General features: G+C 46.9%; 3 protein-coding genes across 3 annotated transcripts; all 3 read right to left on the bottom strand.

Annotated features, from left to right (window-relative positions):
- Positions 1–342: 342 nt before the first annotated feature.
- On the bottom strand, positions 343–2155 carry MYCGRDRAFT_41743 (putative major facilitator superfamily transporter; the record flags this gene model as incomplete). The annotated part of the gene is made up of 4 exons (XM_003852291.1): positions 343–976; positions 1029–1426; positions 1477–1783; positions 1830–2155. The coding sequence occupies 4 exons, from the start codon at positions 2153–2155 to the stop codon at positions 343–345; spliced, it is 1665 nt and encodes a 554-aa protein (XP_003852339.1).
- An 898-nt stretch (positions 2156–3053) lies between these two features.
- Positions 3054–5567, bottom strand: MYCGRDRAFT_42401 (uncharacterized protein; the record flags this gene model as incomplete). The annotated part of the gene is made up of 1 exon (XM_003852290.1): positions 3054–5567. The coding sequence occupies one exon, from the start codon at positions 5565–5567 to the stop codon at positions 3054–3056; it is 2514 nt and encodes an 837-aa protein (XP_003852338.1).
- Positions 5568–5606: 39 nt separating this feature from the next.
- On the bottom strand, positions 5607–6161 carry MYCGRDRAFT_28715 (uncharacterized protein; the record flags this gene model as incomplete). Its single annotated transcript, XM_003852289.1, has 2 exons — positions 5607–5709; positions 5773–6161. Coding segments are annotated over 2 exons (492 nt in total), but the record flags the coding sequence as incomplete, so codon positions are not given.
- Positions 6162–14826: the final 8665 nt, after the last annotated feature.

Genomic DNA, 14826 nt, shown 5'->3' with positions numbered 1-14826 from the left:
CCGTCTTGTCTAATAAACAAACGGGCGCCACTTGAGGTCCCCGGTTCAAGCCCGGGCGAAATCATCTCTTTTTGCACTTCGAAATCCACTAATGCATTGTGGAACGACTGGGCGATAGGACCGAGCGTTGGCAAGCGAGTGGTACGCTTGCTCTTTTGCTCTGGAGGATTCTGCAATGCTGCCTACATCCGCGAAGACCCTTTTAATCCAGATGCTCAAGCGTTGAACGATATCCCATGAAATCGGCGGATAGTGATCAGGTCGTGTCGCATTCTACCCTCGTGCAAGGGCACGTTTCGTACCATGAAAATGATCCGGCGATTCTGTCCTACAACGAGACCATTATTGTGCTGTATCCTTCCTCCTCAACCGCAGCACCAACACCGACGACAACACCAAAGTCAAAGCCCCCGACGTCATGATCAGAACATAAATCTTCGCAATATTCTCAACCATTGCATGCTCAACATCCTGCCTTCCCTGCTGCGACAGCCTCGTAATCTGGTCTTTGCCAACCCCAGAAACAATCGTCAAAGCTTGATCCTTGAGCCCAGAGGGCAATATCTGAGTAAGCGCCTCCTTTGCGCCGTTGAGGAACACAGCATTGGCAATGCTCAAGGTGATTGCCGGAGCCGCAAGTTGCGCCCAGGTGATCAACCCAACGGCAGCAGGGATCAACGTCGGACTAACAAACTCCTGACAAGCGTTGAAGGGCATCTGAATGTAGGCACCCGTACCAGATCCGATCAAGATGCTGTAGCCGTAGATCTTTGCGGCGGAGGTGTTCTCATCGGAAGTGTACATCAGAGCACCGCCGGTGAGTACCATCGCTCCTCCGTAGAAGAACCATGGGAGCCAGCGGCCGAATTTGCTCACAATCGATCCACAGACCATGACGGTGGCTACCATGAACACAATGAATGGCAGAAGTCGGACTCCGGCCATGAGAGGTGATTCGTCTTGGACGTACTGGAAGCTAGACCATCCAGTCAGTGTCATGCTCGCTTATATCAATATCATTGACTTACTATAGAGGAATGAAGTAGCACGGCAGGAAGCAGCAGGTGGCCGAGCAGGTCTCGTTGAAGAAGATGATCAGAACACTGGGATTCCTCATCATGGCGACTGGGAAGACGACGTCGTTTGCCAGCCAGCCGAAAGCTTGTTGGAAGCAGAAGGCAATGAAGAGCACTCCTGCTACACACCATAGGGCGATCATCGATGGGGCATTCCAGTCAAAAGTCAGCCCTCCAAAGTTGATGGCCAGAAGTAGTGAGGTCGTCGATCCTGCGAGAAGTGCAAAGCCGAGGACATCGATGTTGCGAGCTCGACTCCGAACATCGGTGTGTGGTCTCGGATCTTTCGATGGCACCAAGAAGAGATAGACTGGAGCAAAGAGCCCGCCTACGCAAAGATTGATGTAAAACTACACGCAGTCAGTCGTCTGATATGAGTCTTGCACTGCCAATCACTCACTCCCCACCGCCAAGTGGCACTGCTTTCTGCAAAAGCTCCGCCGATGATAGGGCCAAGGACCGTTCCAATGCCCCAGGTGATTCCCGGAAAGCCCATATAAAGTGCTCGTTCTTTCTCGGTCGTTGTCATCGATAGCAGAGTCAGCACACCAACGTACATGCCACTGCCTCCAACACCGCAGATGGCCCGACCAGCAATCAAAGTATCGATGTTGGGAGCAGCGCCACAAATGGCGCTACCAATTTCGAAGAGAACGATTCCAACAATGAAGACCCATTTGACATTGAATTGTCCATAAATTTGGCCCCTGCAATGGTCAGCCAGTTCGAGCAAGGACGAAGACGCTTTCGTACCATGTCAGAACGCAGGCAGCAGCGCCCAGGAAGAAGGCGACCGAGTTGTAGGCTAACTTGTCGATGGAGTTGAAGTCCCGAACGAAGGTGGCTTGCATATCCGCTGTGATAGTACCGTCCAGTCCCCAGAGAAATGTTGCGGATATGAGGCTAGCAACGACGAGGACCCATTTCATGCCATGGACGTTACGAGCAGGAGAATCGTTGCCTTCGACGCTCGAACCACTGGAATTCCTCTCCAGCTTTTCCTCATCTTGAGCGTACTTCTGATGGTCGTCGGCTCTTTCGCTGGCCGGGCTGTTATAGTCCTTCTCAAAGTTGGACATTGTGTTTGGTCGTAGAGGCGGAGTAGCTGTGTTTGGCCTCTCTTTTCAACTGAGCCGATGAAAATAGCTTTGATTTGCAGGTCTTCAAAGATTGAGGTCGTGCACGGCACTGAAGCGATGAATATGTGTAACCTTAATCGACCATTTGATCTTCGGGCGTCATTGTGCAGTCAACGCAGTCAGAGGGTGCACACATCCGGTGAGTTTGAGAAATGCAAGATCACATTGCCTGCGACTACTGGCCCCAGCCTGTCGAGTCGTGCCGTCGTGTGCTTCAGGGTGCATGAGATGCCATGCATAACCACGCTCGAGCTAAGCGGGGCGGATAGCGTGGGAAAAATTGCCGAGACAGGCTAGTCTGAGCTAGTAGCTTCTGAGACATGCAATGTTGATGAATCAAACACGATTCATTCCGAGAGTCAGCCTGGAACATCGGCGATCACGAGTATTGGGTCCGATACACCTTGTGATCCAACCCATAGCTTCCCCGGGGTGGTCACCTGTGGCAGCTTGTCCCTGCGCCCTGTTTGGGCCCCAAGCAGGATTCTTTGTACAGTTAACTTCAGTCGATCGTCCTTGATCAATGCTGTCCTTTTACTGGCGCGGCCGCGTGAGCTGAGTGCATGGTAGAGGCTGCATCCATCGAATTGTTTGCGCCCTCGGATCGAGTCCCGCACGTCCTTGCGTGATTGGAACATCAGTAGCTGGCGGTCGGTATCAACGATCGGCCAACATCGATCGCGAGGTGGTAAACGAAATGTGCGTTCATATACTGGGCTAGAGGGACAGACATTGTCAATTTGTTCGTCTGATTGCTGGCAGCCGACGTGTATGCCCCGAGCTGAAGATCCTGATGAAAGCGATGTTGTACTTCGCCACTTCATTTGCCATTCAATCATCAGCAAGCTGGTTTATATACCTGCTCGACGTATCTTTCACCCAGAGCTTCCTGTACATTGCAGCCCAACATTGCCGAAAGATTCTTCGCAAAGTCCGCCGCTGCTTCCGGTAAAGCGCAGACGAAAACAGCGGCTCCCTCACACTTCAATTTCTTCTCCAGCGTCTGACGAACATTGCAATCGAAGATTCTGTCCTGCGCTCGCATCTTCTCATCGTTGCTTGGCGTCATGAGGAGCACATCGATGATGCCCCTTTCGATGAACTCACGAAGAGCTTGGCCGATGATGCTCGAATCCATCTTTCGAAAGCCGAGGATGAGAGTAACTGCACCGAAGGCTCGACCATTCTCGCCATCGCTGCCTTGCTGCGAGCTCTTTATCAATTCCAGACGATGGCTGAGTAGAGACAGGACAGGTGCAAGTCCACTGCCTGTGGCGAAGCAGATGATGGGGTTATCGGTCGAATGAAGAAGCGTCTCATCTTCGGTCGGATTCGTCTTCAGCTGTACGCAGGCTCCTGGTCCGATTGTTTTCAGGTAGTTACTGACCAGACCGCCTTCTCGATGCTGGATCAAAAGATCAAGCTGGCCACTATGATGTCCATTCTTGAGTACTTTCTGCGAGGAAGCGACGGAGAACATCCGGGGCGTCTTGAGGGGCATCGCCGCAAGCAGGCTTTGCAGATCAATGCTCGTTCGCCATGGCCACCTGAACGCCTGTAGCGCTTCTCGAAGTGGCAGTCTTCCAAAAAGGTGTCTTTGAGATCGACGGAAGTTCCATCCTTGTACCCAATCGAGATTCAAAAAGGGTCTGTCAAAGTCCACAAAAGCAACCAAATACTCTTCGACGGAAAGATGGCGGTGTAGCACTTGAGCAGACTCATTTCCTTTGAGTCCAACGGTCCGGAGAGCCTGCTTCACAACGCTCGAGTCGTTCGGTACGATCATAGCGACGTGCGACAAAGGCTCATATCTTTGTTCGCCGATGTCCAGGACCACATGCTGTATCCCTTGCGCATGAGATCTGGCGCAGGTGACGATTCTAGCAAGAGAATAAGATGAAACAGTCTCCATTCCAGCTTTGGCTTTTGACGCTTGCTTTCGATCCGTGACTTGATTCAGCAGATCAGGCTCGACATGAAGGGCCTCAACGATATGTCTATACCAGTCGTCGAATTGAGACCAAGGTGGCTCTTCCTGTGCAGTATCGCCGGTGTAGAGTCCGTCGCGCAGTGGCTTTACTTTTTGGTTGAGAAGATGCTCGTTGATTGCTGTCGCTGCAGCATTGTATCGGTCACCGTAAAGAGTGCTGCCGTTGCCGAATATGGAGTATCGGAGGAGAGAAATCGCTTCGGCTCCGAAAGAGACTTCGAGGAAGCGTTGGCCATTGAGCGGCACTTCTCCATGCCCCGCCGTACTTGCTACGATTAGAAGAATATCCTCCGTACTACACTTGCGGGGTTTGAAGTCGTTAAGCGTTGTGACCAGATTCAGAGTGTACTGATTGTCAACCACACATCGAAGTCGTGAATGGAGGTCGTTCGCCAGCTTTTTCGCAGTGGAAGCAGCACTGCAGAAGCAGATATATATTCTTCGCTGGTTCACGCCGTCGTTGGATGCTTCCTGTCGGTGGCTAACGTCGTGGTCCTGAAGTGAAGCCGATGAGCATGATATTGCTAAAGGAGAATCAGTTTTGTCAATTCTCTTGATGGCGGCTTCAGAAATTGATTTCCTCGTCTCCCGCCTCCAGGCATTCACCGGATCCTGGACATGTTTGCAGATTAGGGGAGAGGGCTGATAGTTTGGCGCTCCTCCACGGTGCCAGATGGGCACGATAGACCCCTGAGGTGGAGCCAGCCAATATGGATTTGAAGGCAATCGGAAGCCCTTAGCACGAAAGTGCTCATCATCATAGTTGCAATACATGGTCGACGCAGACAATGTGTCTGACATCGCCACACCCGCCGTCTTGAAAGAATGATAGACGGCGAAGTTCAGCTCAGTCTGTGCTCGTGATAGCACGGCGAGTCTCTCATACTCCGGTAGTCGATCAATTTCGTGCTCCGATCTGATCCAATTTAGAGCCACAGCAACTTGCGGCAGGGCATTGTACCTGAACGTGTCGGCCAAGTTTCGGACGCCAATCTCTGCGTCCATGAACCAGCCGATAAATGGTGCTGCGGTATACTGTACACCTCCAATATCGAAGCCAAGTCGAGACAAGGCCGGCGCAGGTACCCAGCGTAGACCAAGTTTTTCGAATTGCAGCCGGAGTTGCGGGTGGGCGATCGGAACCAGAGGAAAGTCTTTTTCGGCCACTTCAAGCCAGTAAGGCTCATCTCCCTCTGCCATTGCCACGATGGGCAGGAGGTCCCAGCGTGTTCTGAAAGTAGGTGGACACCATCCGAGCTCGGTGATATCTTTCGTCAGCTGCAAATTCGCAGGATCTCCTAAGACACTGCCGTCGTCTTGCTCGTACGCCGCAAAAGACAGAAGCTGCTGATTCCAGAACATAGGTCCTCGTGTTCCAGGCTGGCGAGGAGGAAAAGCGAAGACTGTAGGTGCGATCTTGCCATTATTGAAAGCCTCCCGGAGTGCAGCAATCACGGTCGTGCACATCTCCCGCGAAGTGTTGATGTGACGGAAGTCACGGACTCTGGAATCATGTCAGAAAGATTCGAAGATTCGCTCTCAGCTTCAACGCCTCGCTCATACATACTCCAGCGTCTGATACTCGCTCCGCATGATGCATTTCGAGGAGTGCTTCCAAGCCAGTCGAAGTCCATGTCTCAGCTCCTCCAGGCTTTGGGACCAAGATCCTCCGATGCTGGAAGTGATTGCAGCGTGGTGGTCGTTACGCTTGCTCGCTGTGTGTTGCTCCGACATGCAAGAGGTGTTTGCAATCTCAACAAGAACCTCGTTCAGTCTGTGCTGCAATCTCTCGTCGGAGTCTATCACATCCTCGGCACGCAGCTGACAGAGGAAGTCTTGTGCATCTCTCTGGATTTCTTGAATAGATGCATCACGGCCGACTCGGGGCTCCGTTGTTTTGATCATACGGCCAGACTGGCAGAAGTCCACAGTACACCCCGTAGGGCGCAGCTTTGGATAGGCTGCTGCGATCTTCCCAAGCTCCAGTTGTGCAGCTGGACATCTGATCGCTCGAGCAGGATCATAGAATGAAACACTCTCTACAGAAGGGCTGTCATCGTCGTTGCTTGGTTCCTTTGCACTCAAGCCCTCGCTGACTTCGGTTCCGGAGGTGGACAGAGATGTGATATCGGTAGCTTCAGTCTCAGCATCACTGCTGCTGCTGCTGTTACTCTCATTCTGCTGGTGTCTCGTGAAGTCTCCATGCTTCCTCGTTGGGGTGGGTTTTGCCAGTTTGGGAATGTGTCGAGGCGAGGAACAGACTGCGGTCGACTCTTGTTCTTGCGAGGGCATCGTTACGATCTGCTCGAGAGACAAGACCGATTCTTGACGCCGAAGTAGATGGTTTGCCAAGGCGAGTAGTAGTACGCGGGGAATACACTCGACGATCTCGAAACGACTCGAGTACTATCAACGAGGCGTGAAAGGTGTCGCGATGGGACTCCCTGGACTGTGGACCCGAGCCATCTCCGTTCGAGCAAACAGCCTAGCCCTACAGGGCACGCGACAGGCTGGTCTTCCGACGTGAGACCATTGTTCGATCTGAGAAAACAGTGACATCACCGATCGCAGCCTCCGGTGGTCCAGGATATCACTTCAACGTGGTGGAGCGGCATGGGCTAGGAATGAGTCTCAGACATACATCGTCTCGATCATGCAGCATTAGTGTCAATTGAGTAGTGCAATGCAGGGGTGAACTTCAAGATTGAGAAAAACCATGTGTTTCTTAAGGTTATCGACCTAAAGACTATATAGACGCCGTGATTCCAAATACTCAAAAGGGGTTAGGGTCTTATTGCTAATATCCTATAATATCATATAGGACACTAACTACGTAATCAGGCTGTTAGAGTTAATATCCCTAGTCTTACCCTATTTCATAAATTAACGCTAACAGATCGATACACCCCCGAGATCCGTTTATGTTATACTGAACGATCTTAACCCTCGCTCTCCTCGCTGTTAGAGTCGTCGTCCGAATCTTCGATTTCGGGGTCCTTCTTTAGTAGTAGTAGAATGTTAATAAGCGCTAGGGCGGCGGCTTAACGACGGCGTTAAAGTTTAAGAGATTCTGGCTCGAACTCGCCGGATCCGCTGGCCATAGCGTTAAAGACGGCGGCTCCTCTACGTTAGTTCCCCGCTATCGCGGTTATAGCGTCCTCCTCGGCGTAGGCGTCTCTCATTATCCGGTCGGGAGTAGTAACGTTACTCGATTAAGGTCCTTTAGGCAGAGGCAAGGGAGCGACCTTCCTAGCGTTGCGGTTTATCTTTCTAGTCTTCGATTGCTTAGACTTAGTGTTAACGCTTATTATGTTTTCGTCTTCGTCCTCATCTTAGCGTTTACGTTTCGCGGGCTTCTCGACCTTAACGGCAACGGCCTTAGTAGGTTACTTCTTTGCTAGTGCCTTCCTCTTAGTCGTCTTAGGCACAGGTGTAAGCTCCTTCTCCTCTTCGTCGGAAGAGTCCTTAACAGGCTAATTGCGTCGTAGGCGAGCTAGTAGTCCGGAGGAGTACGGAGTAAGGAAGTTTTCCAGATCGTTATCTCCTTTAGATTCTTCGTCGAGGGCGTCCAGGGTAGCCTAAGCGACCTGTCTCCTCTTTTTACGTTCCTTAGAGGCCTTAGACTTACGATTATGTTCTTTTACTATCTGGCGCATAGTCTTAATGTCTAGGATCCGGTTGTTTCTAGCGTCGGCTTTAGGCTTATTTAGGGTTTGGTCGTCCTAGGTCGGCGTAGCGTAGGCGCGAGTGTAGTTTTTTAACATCGTAGACGTAGCAATAGGGTCGATGCTTTTAATAATTCGATCCTTTCCTTCGCCCTTAAAGGTGCAGAGGGCCTCTAGGTCCTTAAGAATCTAAAGAAGTCTAGGGTAGTAGACAGTAACTCCGCTCTTAATATCGTTATAGATGCGTTTAAGCTAAGTAAGAATGTCGATGTACGGGACGTTAATAATAAAGGGAGCTAACGGGTAAAGCTTTGCTAAAATTAGCGCCTTAAACTCCTTTATACGGTCGATCGAGTTAAGGAGGGTAAGCAGGATAGACTTTAACTATCTCTTAGGCTTTAACTTGTTTTCCGTAGCGTCGCGTTAAAGTACTCCGTCTTCTCCTTTATTCTACTAGAACGCCTACTCCTTCGTTGCGCTAAAGTTAGTAAACCGCCTAAATTCTCTAGAGAAGTTGTTAAATGCATTTTAGTAAGTCTTAACGACCTAATCGGTAATTTTAGGTTATTTGTCTAGAAGAGTTGTAGGCCTCTTAGCACTCTGCTACCTACTAGTTGTACGTAGGGTCTTAGGAGTGCGAGTTAATTTCTTCGTTAGGGTCTGCTAAGGTTAGTTCTAACGACGTAAAGTCTCTGTTACAAAGGTTCTACGTAAGGGGCCCTAGTTAAAGTTACCCTTTCTAGCCTTCTTCTTAGGGATAGGGTCGACTTCGGATCTATCCTGCAACTCCTTCTTAACGTTAGCGGCTTCGGACTCGGCCTCTTTAGCAGCTTTGCGTTATTTCTCTGCCTTCTTCTCTACTTTTAGGATAGCCGCTTCTCTTGCCTTTACGTCCTAGTATGCTATCAGGTCCTCTTCGGTTGTGTAACTATTCGTTCTTAACTTTATTTCGTATAACTAAATAGCTTTAAGGTCCCTAGCTTGCTAGGCCTAAAAGGCCTTATCCGATTGTCCGGTAACTGGATTAGCTTAATAAAGTGTTACAGCGTAATTCTTAAACTCCTTTTTGTCGAGGATAACTGTTTCTTAAGGAGGAGCGTTGTCCTCATTTGGGACTTCAGCTCTAGCTGCTATAGTATCCTCCTATGTGTTCCCGTCGTTTGGGACTTGTGCGCTTTAATCCGGTATCTGCGCATTGCTTACTACGCGCTAATTAAGGTAGCGGTGTCGGAACATATCGTCCTCATCGCTTAGTTAATCTTCGGCCGCTAACAACTCGCGGTTAACTTTAGCTTTAGCTACTACGTCGATTACGTCTTCTTCCCTTAGATAAGGCTACGCACCCTACTAGTTGTCCTGAACTTTATCTTACGTACGAGCGGTTGCGGTCTTAGCGGTAACTTAACGTAGCTGTTCTAGAGTAATTAGATTAGTAGGAGTGTCGACGCGCGCGTTCGGGTCGTTAGCGTCGATGCTAGACTAGTTGTCGCCTATCGTGGAGGTAGTTTCCGAGTGTTTTCTCGACTTCTTAGTTAATTTAGGGACGTTTTCGAGTGCGTTAAAGTCCAGAAGTAGTGCCTCGTTCTCGGGGTTGAGGTTGCGCCTGTTTCTAGTGTTCACTATCGCAATAGTGCTAATATTAACACCTCTGCTAATGTAAAATAAGGTAGTTAAAGAAAAGAAGAGAAAGTAGAAGTACAAACGGAAAAGATATAAGCTCTGAAAATGAGCACAGACCAGTGCTGAGGAATGCGTTACGGGTTTAGAAGTACGCGTAGTTCGGCATATAATAGCTGTTTAGGTCTTTAGTAGCTGCCAATTTCAGTTTAGCGCAAAAAGTGAAGTGAATTTAGCTTTAAAAGGGTAATCCGGTCGATAGATCCCTAGATGTATACGTCCTAGACTACTTGTTAAGGTAGTAAACGTAATAATTTAAGTCCGCATGTAATGTGCATGTAAGGCTATGTAATAGCTCCTAATCGTTGTGCAGACTTCTTTCTAATAGTAATGTTAGGCTAGGCATTTGCCTAGCCCTTACCCCCGAGATCCGGTAGTAAAGTTCTGTTAGCGCAGTCCTCACCCCCTAGATCCGGTAGTACTGTTATTCGGAGCTAGTCTAGAAAGGCGCGATGCCGTTATACTAACAGCAGTTTGGTTATCCCGTCCGCGGGCATTAAGGTAGTTTCGACCTATTTAACCTTAAGGTCTCCAGCTTAGTACCTTTTACGCAGCTAGCACTACTGTATATCTACATGCCTTATCTTAGTGTCCAGCTTTTAGCCTTGTATAGTAACTACTCGAATAGTTTGCTTGTTGTTACATAACAACCTGCCCTTGCTGTTAAGGCTTAGGTCTATGTTTTTAAACACTCGTTCCTACCAAATTATCTCCGTTCTAGCATAGCTAAGTGCATACAGCTCTAACTCCGTAGATAATTTGGTAACTATAGTCTACTTTGTAGACTTCTAGTCGACAATCCCTCTAAACAAGAAGAAAACTATACCCTCTAAGCTTCTTCGCGTCTCTAGATCGTCTGCGAACGAAGTATCTAAGGCTCCGAAGAACTCTAGCGGCTACGATAGGTAGGTAAGCCTACTATCGTCTTTGCTATACTAAACGCTTAATTAAGAGCTTTGTAGCAGATATCTAATGCAATAATCTGCTGCTTTAAGATAATGTTCGGCTAGATTCACTAGATAACGTACTAGCAAAGAAACTGCAAAAGCGATATCCGGTCTCGTATAGGATACTACGAAGTTAAGAGAACCAACTTTTAACTACATCTCCTTAATTATATAGGGTTTCGCTTTTTCTTTTGCTAGTTCCTAATTAAAGTTTATAGGTAGAGGTGTATCCGCCCTTTTTTTAGTTAATAAGACATTATATCTTCCGGCGACCTTCTTAATATAGGTATCTTAGTTAAGCTACATATCCCTAGTCTCTCTGTTCCGGATAATTTTAATTCTACAGAAGTAGTCGATTAGGCCTATAACCCTTATCTCGTATTTGGCTATTAGCCTTTTCTGTATATCTTCGGCGTAAACTTTGTGTTTATAATAAAATGCTAACATAATGTTATCGACGAAGAAGAAGATTATGACTTTTCTATCGGTATATAGGCAATTAACGACTTGCCGTAGTCCAAGCTCTTCGACACCTTTACTTAGATCTCCCTACTACAGCGCTAGGGACTCCTTAAAGCCGTAAAGGGCGCGAACGCATTTTAACAGCATATTCGGGTCTCGAAAACCGTCTAGGGGTTAAAGGTAGATTAGCGTTGGCAACTTAGAGTTTAGAAAGGCGTTTACAGCGTCTATCTAGATTGTTTCTAGGTTAAAGTGTGCTATAATCGCTATTAACAACCTAAACAGCCTCGCTGCGAGGGTAGCTGCGTACGTATTAAGCTCGGTTAACTACAAGTCTCCTCTTGCATAAATTCGAGCCTTAAACTTCTCTAAGTGTCCTTTTAAGTCTTGCTTGTATTTAAACACCTACGTTAACGGGACGGTTAGGTTGTTTCCTGCTTGACTTTTAGGGATCTAATAGAACGTTCTAGTGTCGAGAGCCTTTTAAAACTCTGCTCTAGCAGCCTTTTCGAATTCCTCTAAGTACTTGTATATAATAAGGTCTTTCTAGCGTTTTAGTTCTAGCGGTAAATCTCCGATAAGGATAGGTGCGTCTTTTGCGGATGCTCCTTCCTTTATAACCGCCTTTATCGTAGTAATAGCGTAGACTTTAGCTATCGTCGCATAAGTCGCGAACATTCCTGTAGTATCGAATAAGGTTATTTCGCCGAAGTTAAAGTCTATAACCTCGGTGTTAAAGCTTAGAGGTAGCTAGTAGTCGATTATTCTCTGCCGTTAAGCCGATAACGTTAGTTTATCGAGCTTATCGTCCGGATCTATCTGTTCCGGTCCCCGCTTCTAAGCTTAATAGAAGGGGAAGAGTTAATTGTCTGTGTATTCGATGCCTTAGACACTAACAAACGTTTCTACGATGTCCTCTCGCATCTCTTTAGGTCTGTTGTAGGGGATTGTGTATTCGACATTACTGTCGTCTTAAATTAGAGCACCTCTTCGGAAGGATTCCGGAATTTCGACCTTATTACCTTGTCTAGCAATGTAGCTTATGTACATAGCTTCTTATAGGTTATGAAATTAATGTGCTTCTGCAGCGTAGTCTAGTTCGACATTAATCGCAAGATTAAGTAGTACTACTATATTTAGATTAAAGTCGTAGAGTCCTTCGTACTTTATCTTCTCGTTAAACACTACATCTCTTGTCCTAATTACCCTATCTAGGCTTGGAATCTAGATTCGAAATATGTTGTGTCCCTCGAACCCGACTAGGTATCCGATTCTTGCTCGCTCTATTATCTTCTCCCTTTTAGGGACGTCTTTTAGATTGGTTTTGTGTGCATACGCTCTCGACCCGAACTTATAGATGTAGGCGATATCTGGCTTCTAGTTTGTCGCTATTTCCTATAGGGATTTGTAACCTAATACTTGCGTTAGGGCCCTGTTTATAATATAAGCTGCTATTACGCAGGCTTTATTCCAGAGATCCTTTAGGAGCCTTAATTTAATAATTAGTGTCCTTGCTATCTTAACGATAACGCCGCCGGCTCGTTCTGCTAGGTCCTGTGCTTACGTATACAGTACTAAGGGCTTCTACATTACTAATCCCTTGCGGAGTGCGGACTAAAACGTCAATCCGTACTTGGGGTCTACGTCCGATCTAAGGGCGAATATTTTACGACCTATACTCTTTACAAAGGTCTAAAGTTCCTCGAAGCATCGTACTAGGCTTGCTTAATTAGTGTTCGGCATCGTCCAAACAAAGTGCAGGTGTGTCGTCAAATCCACGGCGTAAAACATGTATTTATCTCCGTTCTTTACTATGTTAAATTCTACGATATCGGCCGCAACGTCGGAAAAAGGTGCTAGTATCCTAATCTTAACCGGTTTTCTTCGAGAAACGATTCTTTTCGACTTGCTCTAGGCGCATAAGTAGCATTCGTACATTTTAGGGGCCGCATCTCCATCTTTTAGATACTCTACGCCTTTAGCGGCTCGATAGAGTTCTAATATACGATTACCCCCGATGTAGCCTATAACTCTGTGCTATTAGGCCTAAGAGAGGACTCTAGGTCGTCTCGCAGCCCTGCTGTCCGTCGCGAAGGCGACGAGCCGTGTTTAATCGGCTAATCAATCCCTTTTTAACGCCATCTCGACGCTTAGAGGTTAACTGTTCTCGTCAAGTAGCTAGTTAATAATTTCAATCCTTACTTTCGGCGTAGTCGCCAGGTTTAGGTATAGTAAGCCGCTATATCGCTTAATTTTAGCAACGACTGCTCCGGATTCATCTATCTAGTTGTCGGTCCTCTCGTCTAAGAAGAGGCCGAAGTCTCTACATAGCCTAGTCGACACGATGTTAACATAAAATCCGGGTATATACAGGACGTCTCTTAGTAACAGCGTAATTGGCTTGCCTAAGGGTAATAGGAACTGTACTTTTGCCGTACCTCTTGCAGCAGCCTTCATCTGTTAGTTCCCGGTATAAATCGATACGTTGTATAGTATATTAACGACCTCAAATCCCGCTATAGTTAGATTATTCACAATGTGAACGTTCGAGCTACTGTCTAGAAGCTATCGATTTTTCTCGTCGTAAGCTTTAGTCGACATTACTCTAAACTAAGTTACCGCTCTAATAGCGTAACTGCTATACTACGTCTTTAGTTCGTTAGAGACGATTGTCCTACTTAAACTAGGTGTTCCGGACCTAGTCTATTCCTTTAGTACCTTAGTAATCTTATAGTAATCCTTTAGTCCTATAGTAATAGGGTCTCTAAACTTCATCTGCTAGAGGCACTTAGCCTTGTCCTTCTTAAGGACGTTCCGGTAGTTGTCGAGGAATTTCTTATCCTCTTTTGTTATATCGGCTTTATTAGGTCGAAGACGATAGTTAACGATAGGACAATCTCCTAGTTTTAGACACGCTTTGTCGGCGTCTTTACCCGTATACGGTCGACAGGTCCTATCCTTGTTGTTAGGCCTGTTCCCTCTGTTTTAATTACTTAAATTAGTCGTTGCGTTAAATATTACCTAACCTATTCCGGTAATTTAAGCCTCTTTAGACCCAAACGTGGCGTTTGTACGGAACTGCTTAGCTAAGTTGCTAGGATCTCTGTTAATAAACGTAGTTACGTCGTAAACGCATTAACTAAGATTATTCTTGCTCGCTAACAGTCTTCCTATAGTAACATTAATCTTATCTTCTACTATCCGCACGAAGTCGTCTTTTAGGATGCTAGCGGCCGGATAGTGTCCTCTAACTATCTTCTTTTTAAGCTTAATCCACTTCTGCAGGTGTATAAGGATGTTAGACGACTTAGGTCTAGATAATAGGTCGTTATGTTGTTTAGAAAGCATTCTGCGCCTTGTTGCGTCGTCCGGCGCGAATATCTTAGTTACGAAGTCTATCTAGCTTGCTAGTGTCCTAGACTGATCGTTAAGGTCGTCTAGGTACGTTAACGGAATAGTCTAGCTAAAGTATTTTTTAAAATCTTCTTTCTTCTTCCTAAACGTCTCGTAGATAACGGATTCTCTAGTGTAGTTCTTCATTTTGGAGTCGAAAATAGCTTTATTTTGTTGCTACTTTATAAAGTTCTCGCCTTCTAGAAGTTAAGTGTCTATAAGGCCTAAATCCGTCTTATTCGGCATGTTTAGGACCTTTAGTTCTAAAGTTCGGTCTACGGCTATACCGTCTTTAACTGTTAGGGTTGTCTCTCGCATGTATTGCCATACATAGTTGTTAATTGCCGCCGACTTAGTATTTAGGTACCATTCGTCGTACTTAGTTTAATCGGTGTAGACGATTTCTCGACGCTTTAGTCCTATTACGGTTAGAAAACCCAACGAGTCTAGCTTAAGACCTTCTATTGTTGCTTGTTA

This window comes from Zymoseptoria tritici, chromosome 5, assembly GCF_000219625.1.
Source record: "Zymoseptoria tritici IPO323 chromosome 5, whole genome shotgun sequence".
NCBI lineage: Eukaryota > Fungi > Ascomycota > Dothideomycetes > Mycosphaerellales > Mycosphaerellaceae > Zymoseptoria > Zymoseptoria tritici.
Note: the sequence above shows the minus strand (reverse complement) of the source record. Positions and strands in the feature narration are given on the sequence as shown.